This window comes from Micropterus dolomieu, linkage group LG10, assembly GCF_021292245.1.
Source record: "Micropterus dolomieu isolate WLL.071019.BEF.003 ecotype Adirondacks linkage group LG10, ASM2129224v1, whole genome shotgun sequence".
NCBI classification, from domain to species: Eukaryota; Metazoa; Chordata; class Actinopteri; order Centrarchiformes; family Centrarchidae; genus Micropterus; species Micropterus dolomieu.
The window spans coordinates 26,846,693-26,857,277 of NC_060159.1; the positions used below are offsets into that span (position 1 = coordinate 26,846,693).

Sequence of the window (10,585 nt, forward strand, 5' to 3'; positions counted from 1 at the left end):
CGGTATGTGTGGAGAAAACCAGGCACTGCTCATCACCTGTCCAATACAGTCTCAACAGTGAAGCATGGTGGTGGCAGCATCATGCTGTGGGGGTGTTTTTCAGCTGCAGGGACAGGACGACCGGTTGCAATCGAGGGAAAGATGAATGCGGCCAAGTACAGGTATATCCTGGACGAAAACCTTTTCCAGAGTGCTCTGGACCTCAGACTGGGCCGAAGGTTTACCTTCCAACAAGACAATGACCCTAAGCGCACCGCTAAAATAACGAAGGAGTGGCTTCACAACAACTCCGTGGCTGTTCTTGAATGGCCCAGCCAGAGCCCTGACTTAAACCCAATTGAGCATCTCTGGAGAGACCTGAAAATGGCTGTCCACCAACGTTTACCATCCAACCTGACAGAACTGGAGAGGATCTGCAAGGAGGAATGGCAGAGGATACCCAAATCCAGATGTGAAAAACTTGTTGCATCTTTCCCAACACGACTCATGGCTGTATTAGATCAAAAGGGTGCTTCTACTAAATACTGAGCAAAGGGTCTGAATACTTATGACCATGTGATATTACAGTTTTTCTTTTTAAATAAATTTGCAAAAATTTCTACATTTCTGTTTTTTTCTGTCAAGATGGGGTGCTGAGTGTACATTACTGAGAAATAAAATGAACTTTTTTGATTTTTGGAAAATTGCTGCAATGAAACAAAGAGTGAAAAATTTAAAGGGGTCTGAATACTTTCCGTACCGTCCAGCTGTTTTCAGGCTGTTCAGGAACAGTGTTTTCTTTGAGGCTTTTTCACTTTGCTAACCTATTATTTGCACCAGAAAGTTATATAACACAATAAAGAAAAGGGGAAAAGCCAGAAAGCATAATGTGACTTCAATTTAAAACATTTGAACATGTACCAGATAGATTTACACAAAATTTGTACAGACATTCATGGTTCTACACACTCAACAGAGATGGCGAACATAGTAAACCTTATGATTTCAACCATAATTTCATTTAGGCAAAAAATACATTTAACATTATTCTTGAAATCAAAAGATGGAATTGAATGTTTATATTTCTCAAAGTTACTGTAAGTATTATTAAAAAAGTATTGTTTTGGCATTGGTACTGAAACTCATGTATTTATTTGGGACTTGTATTCATAAACCACCCAGCCACAGTGGGTAATTAATGGCAGCACACACCAGCCCGCATCCTGACGCATGTCGCCACATCATGATACTCTACTGTTCCATCTATTTACCAGATTTGACGCATGTCATCTCTGCAGAAAACCAGTAATTTTATCCCATTTGCTTCCTTATCTGTCTGCATGACGTGACTGGATTGTGTTGTAAATGACATGAACACAAAGCTGACGGTTGAACTTAATTTCTCCAAACAGTTTATAATTGCAAAAATCCGCTTTGTGTACTCAACATTATTATTTCTCGTTTTACTGTTAGCGAGTTATTTGTCTGGCAGAAACGCCAGTTGTACAGTATTATGCAAATGATGATTTATTTACATTGAGTTAGATAGGATGCTTTGCTCATTAAAATCCTGGTGGATTGTGCAAGAAGGATATTACCTCCCCGGGATTTTAAATCGGAACCACTGAGGGAGATGCAATTTAATAAAATATGGCACCTTTCTTCAAAAGCCTGATTGTTGTTCTGCCGATGCTCGGTGAATCTGTCAGTCTGCATTGTGTTTCTTTCGCCTTCATGCCGGGAACATTGATTTCCAATGACATGGAAAGGGAACAAACAATAGACAGAAGTGATGTCAAGAGCTCATGTGAAACCCGCTGTAACCGCTGATTTCACATGGTTTCTGTTAGACATACAGACAGGCATGAGGCATGGACAGCATGCTCACTTTTTAGACAAACCTTTTCCTTGAAATGCTGGATTACAACAGGCCCTATGAAATCCGTTATGTCTTTTCCAGATTCTGTTTTAATTTTTCTAAATTCTGTCTTTTACAATTGAAGCACATTTTGTCATCAGAAAGACTGTGTTGTTATGTGGTATTCAATTATGTGGTATTTGGTAATTCAATAATAGCAAATGTAAAAAAAATTCATCAATATCAATGAATTTGATGTAGCATGCAAATGTATGCAATTATTTATGGTCCGTTTGGCTTAAGTGCTGTGGAAACTAATGATAGGGAAAAGTCAGATTTTTATAAATTGCATCCATATTTTGGCAGATTCCATGATATTCCCGTGTTTGACAGTTTATTCTGAGAGTTTACAGTTACAGTAGGTATGGCCAGCTACCGTTAATTGCTCTGTCATTGGTGGTCAGGGGCCTAAGATGTTGCAGGAAGATCATCAATCTTAATTCCATTAAACCACCAGTGTGGGTTGTTGACACCTGGCAGGATGGATCCATGCAGTCCTGTGTTGTTGTATTCTTACTTGATCATTGTGACAGTTTGTGATGATTAATGATTTGGCCAGAGTCGCCGGAATAGAATGGAAAAAGTTTTGTAGATTAGTTGGTGAGTTAACACACAATCAATTTTCAATGAATAGATAATAAAGATTTTTTTCTTTGTAAAGTAAATATCTTTGACATTTGCACTGCGGTTTGGACAAATAAACAAGCTTAAGACGCCACTTTGAGCTCTGGCAAAACAAAAGGGTCTGTTTGAATGGAGCTTATGGAACTTATTTTTAGTGAGAATCATACCATTAAATAGAATCATACTATCGAAAAGGAAGAAAGAAATAGAATGATGTAATATTCACTTTCATCGTTAATTTAAGTAACTTAACCTGTGGACCATTACATGATTTTAATACAGGAAGAAAAAAATAACACCGGCACATGTATCACATAATCCAATCCAATGACACAAACAGCCATTGTGTTAAGTTTAATTAAAGATACCGTGTCAGAGAGGTATAGAATAAATAGTATCTGGGCTTGACTTTATGCTCAGAGGAAGACGTCATGTGATGTCACAAAGATTTCTAAATAAGGATGCCGGCAAGGTCCGTTGTGGTTTTAGGATTTTTATCTCAAGAGACAATTTCTGTCACCTCCCCCGGTGGACGAGTAGTTGTTTTCTACACAGATGCTCCATCACAGCTCGCACTAGATTTTCGTTCCAGTTGTCGATTTTTGCCGTTCACTGAATCTCGCTTCATAAATTCTTTGTGCATGTGAGTGCTTGTGAGTGGTTGGAGATTAAAGTGAGAACACCCTGGGCTCCTTCTTACCTATATAAATGCCTTAAACCACCTCTTCCTCCCGAGTGTGGTTATATGTTGTTGTCAAATGTAACTGGGGGTACAGGCCAGATAGAGTGTGAAGTGTGGCTGGTGGCAGTTTTACTGCACCGGATATATAAAACAAATAAGCATAATTTAAATAATAATGCCTGATTAGTTGTGTCAGAACAAGTTTAATGCAGAGAAGCAGCAAACTACTTTAAAATGAGCTCTTTATTTCTTGGACGTCAGTAGTGCTGAAAACCTTTTGTAGGGCAGCCTTATTTCCTCATGCTGTATTTTACAGCACTGTGTCTGTTTATGTGCTTGATTCTAGCGCTCGGTGCCTCCTCGTATGTTTATTTTTTTTTTAAGATGCCCTCTTGTTTTGCTTCAGATTACAGTGTTTGTCCAGCTCAGTGGTTTCAAATGATGCCTGTCCTTGAATGAACAAACTTGTTTTCTCCTGATGGAGGTGTTTACTGTTCAGGGATTGCAGTTTCATTCTGCATGCATTGAAAAGTTACAAGATATGGCAGGATATCTTGTTTCCCACATATAGAGTTTTCTTGAGCCTCCCAGGATTATTAACGGCCGCCCAGGTATAATGACCGCAGCCAATGTATTTTAATGGCATCCCAGGTATATTGTCAGCAGCTCAGGTATATTAGCGGCAGCTCAGGGATAATGACCGCAGCCAACGTATTTTAAAGGCAGCCCAGGTATATTAGCGGCAGCTCAGGGATAATGACCGCAGCCAACGTATTTTAAAGGCAGCCCAGGTATATTAGGGGCAGCTCAGGGATAATGACCGCAGCCAACGTATTTTAAAGGCAGCCCAGGTATATTAGCGGCAGCTCAGGGAATATTTACAATTTACATTTATTCGTTTAGCTATAAATTATAGCTACAATTACTATACATGTCAGAGGTCGCACGCCTCTGGAGCAACGAGGGGTTAAGTGTCTTGCTCAGGGACACAATGGTGGATGGGTCACAGTAGGGGATTGAACCCGAGTCTTTCACACCAAAGGCATGGTCTTATCCATTGCGCCATCGCCACCCCATGAATAATGACTGCAGCCCAGGGTATATTGAGGGTATATTGAGGGCAGCCCGGGGGTATATTGAGGGCAGCCCGGGGGTATATTGAGGGCAGCCCGGGGGTATATTGAGGGTATATTGACGGCAGCCCGGGGTATTTTAACGGCAGGCCAGGTATATTGCGCCACATGCGGCGCCTCTGCTGCTGTGAAATCAGAATTGCAGGTGGAAAAATCAAAAGACACCTTCTGTGCTGATAGAGAAGCAGAGCAGAGACCTACAGGGAGAGACCGACAGAGGCGGGGCAAGCAGGTGTGTTTGCACTAAGACCAGAGGTGTAGGTGAGTGAGGTTGGGGGAAAAGCAAGGTGAGTAGACCCTTAAATAAGGTGGAGAATGTAGTAGAATTAAATTGATGAAATAGGAAATAACCTGGTAGAAATAGAAATATACCCCTCCCACCACAGTTACACTGTCATTCTGTGGGAAACACTCCTTGCAGTATGTGCAGAGCTTCAGCTGTTTCTGGTTTAAAGCAAGAAAATCTGCACATTAATTACTGGCAAAGCCTGCAAACAGGATATGCACTGGTTCGTCAGTTGAATGTATATTTAGAATAAATCACAACATTCTCAATGCAGTAAATCCTTCATGAAAGAGTTTCACTGAGCGATAATTCCCACAGCTTTATTTGATTTCATATTTTACTGGTTTAAATGGATCATCCAGCAACACGGTGGAGTCCTCAGGGTGGTAATAAATCATTTAAATGTGCCGAGTTCAAAAGAGACATTGTGTCCAAAGTCTGTGCCTGGATACAGCTCAGACAATCATCATCTTTATGATGATTTGCAGAGCCACATTATGCTGCAGTCTTCCCTCCCCGTGTCCACTCAAATCCAATATGTCCTTTCCATCTTGTTGACAGTTGCTGCAGCAGACAGTGTGAATATCTGAGGCCTCTGTGTCAAGCTGCCTGGCATCATCTAATAATGGCAGCGTTTCACCAAACACTGTATGCATACATATATACAGTAACAGGCCCTTTATTCACAGCTCAGACACATGATTGGAACCTGTTATCACACTCTCATTCTTTTAATAAATGGTCTAACACTAGACTGCAAGTCTGAGTTATGCATACGTTTTTTAATGTTTCTGAACACAGCAGTAGAACAGGCCCATGCTTTGAATCAAATTCAACCTTGTCGTCAACATGTTCATAAATATTGAGTCGAAGATATAGTTAGAGTACATAAAAAAAAATGGATCTACGGTATCTCACAAAAGTGAGTACTCGCCTCACATTAGCGTAAATATTTGATTCTATCTTTTCATGTGACAACACTGAAGAAATGACACTTTGCTCCAGTGTAACGTAGTGAGTGTGCAGCTTGTGTAACAGTGTAAATTTGCTGTCCCCTCAAAATAACACATCACACAGCCGTTAATGTCTAAACCGCTGGCAACAACAGTGAGTGCACCCCACACGTTGTGAAAATGTTCAAATTTCACGTCAGTTGTTACTTCTTGTAAACCAGATGACGAGTACTACTACTGTTACTTGTTGTTGTTGTTCTTCGTACATAGTCAATGTAGTGACAAAATGTGCTCTGTATAGCAGTTTGAGGACCTACGATCTACGTAGATATAAATGTCTCATTCTAAGGTAATAAAAACATAACGGTTCATTATAGAAAGTCTTTACACACCACTGAAAACATAGTTATGGATCTTTATATTGCATTTATGTCAATAGATCCTCCTAAATATTACACACTGGACCTTTAATTAATGCCATATTAATTAGAGAGGTCGCACTCTTTGGGTACTGGGTAGTTAACAAATGATCAATAAAGGTTTGATTTAATTAATTTGAATCACGAACAAAGTAGCACTTAATTCTTCTGTTAAGATATTTATTTTGTTGAGAAAAAGGGACTGAAAAAAAGATTTTAATGAAATTTATCTCATGGTCAACCACTTGACGTCAGGCGAAAAGCGGGGTACACCCTGGACAGGTCGCCAGTCCATCACAGAAAAAATAGTTTAAAACCACAATTAACCATGTGGTTTCTTCAACTTTCACTAAGGTGTAAAAATCAGCCTTCAAACTGGAAACAAATATTGATTTGACATTTATCCGTTAATATAGAATATGACATTTTTGGTCATATCGCCCAGTCCTAGTTCACAGCGTGGGAACATGTTAATGTTATTGATTACACTTTTTAGTGATCAATCTTCTTTGTGAGTGCAGGGGAATTCTGTCTTAAATAATCTGTAGCTGTAACAGAGAAACAGAGATTTAAAACTTAGCTAAGTTATAAGTGACCCGATCCTGATGGGGTCTAGAGTGTGTTTGTGTGTGTAGTTAAGGGGTGGTGTTGTCAAATTCTGTCAGCCCTGTGGAAGTGTAAGCCTGGAGGAATACCTGACAGCCATCTGGCGGTTGTTTTTCTATGTGACATTGAGCACACGCACATTTACAAAGGCACACTGAGATACAGCCTGGAAGGAATCCAGTAGCTTCTGTTTATTTGAATAATTAATATTTGTGGTGTTTCATGGATTGGATGCCTCAGCTCTGAAGATAATCGCACGTCGTACCTCATATTTCTGTGTTGTGACCTGTAGTTAAATAGCTCGTCCAAGTCTTTGTGGCATATTGCAAAATATAAGAATAAAATAGAAATAAAATATTTCTCCCCATCAGAGGAGGTATTTGTGCTGGTTGACCTCCAGGACGTGTTAGGAAGCTCCGACACATGAGAGTGCCAAGCTACCGCTGGAGTGGAGGCTGCTGCTCGGAGGCCAGCAGGTTGTAATGGCTGCAAGCCCAGATCCTGTTAGTCCACACCGAAGATGAAGGAAGCTGTTAAGCTGAAGTAGGAGACCTTCTGGGTGTGGTTAGCCCAGGGCACTCCTGAATCAGCAGATGGGTACAGACAAGTCTGCAGAACTGATTTTATGTTGAAAGATTATAATCAACAAAACATTTCTACAACATTTAGCCCAGCGGGGATTTTGTCGGGCAGTGAAGGGAACATTTTAAGCAACTTCTGAACTCGACTGATGTGTAGTCTGCGGAAGCAGCAGAGTCAGGGGAAGCGTTGCCCATCTCTGACAGAGGAAGGTCAAAAAGCTCAGCAATAGAAAGACGCCAGTGGGGTGGATTCACTTTTCACCATCCGTACTAGATGCTTTGGATACTATCGGTCTGTCACAGCTGAGAAGGTGTAAAAGGACAGTAAACATCCTTATGTGACATTGCTGGAAAAGATTCTCCAGCTGATGAACTTCAGGAGGTCATATTCTGCTTTTTGTCTTTTTCCCTCTCCTTTATTGTTATATCTCTTTTTTTGTGCATGTAATAGGTTTGCAAAATGAAAAAGCCCAAAGGGAGTTCCCATGTCCCAAACAAAACTCTGCTCCTAAATAGTGCCATAATATATTTAGAATAAAAAAGGCAATGTAACTTTACAGAATGTTAAAGTGTGCAGTGTTTCCCCTAGGATGGAGTTGTAGCAGTGGAGTTGAAGCAAAACTTTTGTCTGAATATAAAACCCCAACACAACATGTCTCAGCAACATTGCTCTTGTGTCCATGAGCATGCGATGCACGTTAGTATAGCATAAAACCTCAGTGTTTTCCATAGTTTTATGTGAGCTTTAGATGAATGTTTTGGTGTTGGTTGTGGTGGTCATGGTCAGAGGGGTAGGATGATGATACGTTTTCAAATGACAAATATGTAATTTCACATTATTTTCCCCATATCTCTGAACAAGGAGTTGGAAAAGATCAGTCTACTGGAGGAACTACAACCTTTAGATTTGTGGAAAGTACTTTGGTTTGTTCTGTTGCTCCACAGTGATTAGACATTTATGGCACAGCATGTTTTGGGCATCACCCTCTAAAACCCTGATAATATGACCTCAAAATCATTATAGATACGACTGTTCATGTTTGCCTTTTGTCTTCATTTTACAGCTTCTGACATTTATCTGTAGACATTAATATAAAAAATAGGCAGCATGAGAAACCTCCTCCCTTCTGAGGTGCATTTTATTTGCAGATTAAAATCCAAAAAGAAACGTCTCCTCATTTGCTTAGTTTGCAACACTAATTAGCTTTACTAACCTCAGCTCCTCTACATTCACCTCTGTCCTTTCCTTTAACAACCACTTTTTTACACTCACCTGAAAACTGAAAAATAATTGAATCAGTCTGTACAGGAAAGAGCTGCAGGCTGCACCAGTTTACTCTCAGTTCGTACTTGATGATCAACATTGGACAAGTAGGTAGTAATAAAATACATCTACCAGTTACTTTCTGTAAATTGAGCTGATGTTGAGTTACACAGCAGCCAAAAGATGCAGCCTCGGCTGCTGTAGAAGCGTTCCTGCTCAGCTACGCAGTCTCAAGGGGAGGGGAGATGTTTGCCAGCTCTAACAGGCTTAACTTTTCCAGCAGGTGGGGAAACAGACAAACTTTTTTTAAAACCAGATTGAGAGCTGGGTCCGAAACACTTTCCTTAGCAGGATGTCTGAGCTGGACCACCTGCTGGTCATAAGTTAAGTCTCCCTTTTGCTGCCAAAACAGCCCTGACCTGTCCTGGACTCCACTGTGATGCTCCTCTGTCAGAACCAGCATCAACTGTTTCATTAGTTTGACCTGCAGTAGCTCGTCTGTTGGATCGCACCACACGGGCCAGCCTTTCGCTTCCCCACGTGCATCTGTGAGCCTTGGCGGTCCGTGACCCTGTCGCCCTTGACCCTGTTTGGTCCATGTCAGAGTCTCTCAAATCCTCATGCTGCCCATTTTTCCTGCTTGTAACACATCAACTCTGAGGACTCAATGTTCACTTGCTAACTAATAGATCCCACCCACACATAACGTTACGGCTGCTCGGTGTATAGCACTGTTGTGTCTCGGAGGTCGTAATTCTAATAAGCCCTGACGATGTTGTTACTTTCCAGGAGCAGGAGCGCTCCGGGCTCGACAAGTTTCCCATGGACCAGTATCAGAACTCGTGCCATTTATTCTGGATCCTGGAGGAGCTCCTGCAGAAATCAAAGGTACCGTGCAGGGTGGAGGTTGGGTCGGAGCAGATGGGCTTCCTGAGTCACTTGGAACAGCGCGTCTTTCTATTGTCAGATGAGTTTCCCTTGTTTTTCATCTGCATGTGGAGGATCGGAGGTCTCCTCACCTCCTCGGACAGATAAGATCCCCCATACGAAAGGGCCATATGACCAAAGAGGACTAAACCAGCATCTGTAGAAACCTGTGGCTAGGGGCCCTAAAAGGAACACTCGGACTACATCTCATTGACCATGACCACAATCTTCAAAACTAGCTAAAGAGTAAGTCTGGTGTCCTGCTATATTTTTCTTACTGTCAAGAAATCTCTTGAAACGATCCTACCCAACAATGAACTGATCGTTCTCACAAGTATTGAGTGTGTATCGAAGCCTGTATCTGATCTCTCTGCTGTTCAAAAACTATTAAAACACATCAGTGAGACACGCACAAGAAACGTCAGCCTGGCAAAATAATAAAACTGACAATTTGAAGGGATTCTTTCAGAATGTGGACGTCAAGGCCTCCTTCCTAGTTTGCTCTCATAAAAACATTGTCGATTAATTTTAATCTTTTTACATCTTTGCTGTAGCTGCCATGTCAGGAGGAAAACATTATTAGCACAAAAATGTTTTCTTTTTCTATTCATTACAACATTAAATGTATCTGTAACAGAGAAATAAATGTTTTTGTTATTGCCAACAAAATCCCAAAAGTTTTGTTCTTTCAGTGTTGTAGTGATTTGTTTGACATTTAAGTGCTGAAAGGCACAAAATTACTAATAATTCTTGTTAAGAACTAATTAGGGCCCGAGCACGACCGTGCGAGGTCCCTATTGAATCTGCTCGGATTATATATATTTAGGGCCCGAGCACGACCGTGCGAGGTCCCTATTGAATCTGCTCGGATTATTATTTTTTTTTTTTTTTTTTTTTTTTTTCTGCAAAGTAGGCCCAAATGACATGGCCTAAACATACTCGAAAACTCACCAAAATTTGCAAACATGTCAGAACCGGTGAAAAATTTCGTATTCTACAAGTTTCGCACATGGGCGTTGCAAAATGACTCGCTAGCGCCACCTAGAAAATTGGAAAAAATTAGCCCCTCGTTCACGTTCAACCTACATCTACGAAATTTTCTGGGGACATGTATCGTATCAAGACGCACAAAAAAGCCTCAAGAACCCATAGCCTAAAGTCAACAGGAAGTCGGCCATTTTGAATTTTATGGCCATTTTTGGATGATTTACAC

General features: G+C 40.8%; 1 protein-coding gene across 1 annotated transcript in view; it reads left to right on the plus strand.

Annotated features, from left to right (window-relative positions):
• The window catches only part of mei4 (meiosis-specific, MEI4 homolog (S. cerevisiae)), a 136,534-nt gene extending 126,499 nt beyond the window's left edge, over positions 1-10,035 (plus strand). The window contains exon 5 of the mRNA XM_046060301.1: positions 9,235-10,035. Coding sequence (XP_045916257.1) covers positions 9,235-9,480 — 246 coding nt within the window. The 3' untranslated portion in view covers positions 9,481-10,035. The remainder of the gene's footprint in view (positions 1-9,234) is intronic.
• Positions 10,036-10,585: the final 550 nt, after the last annotated feature.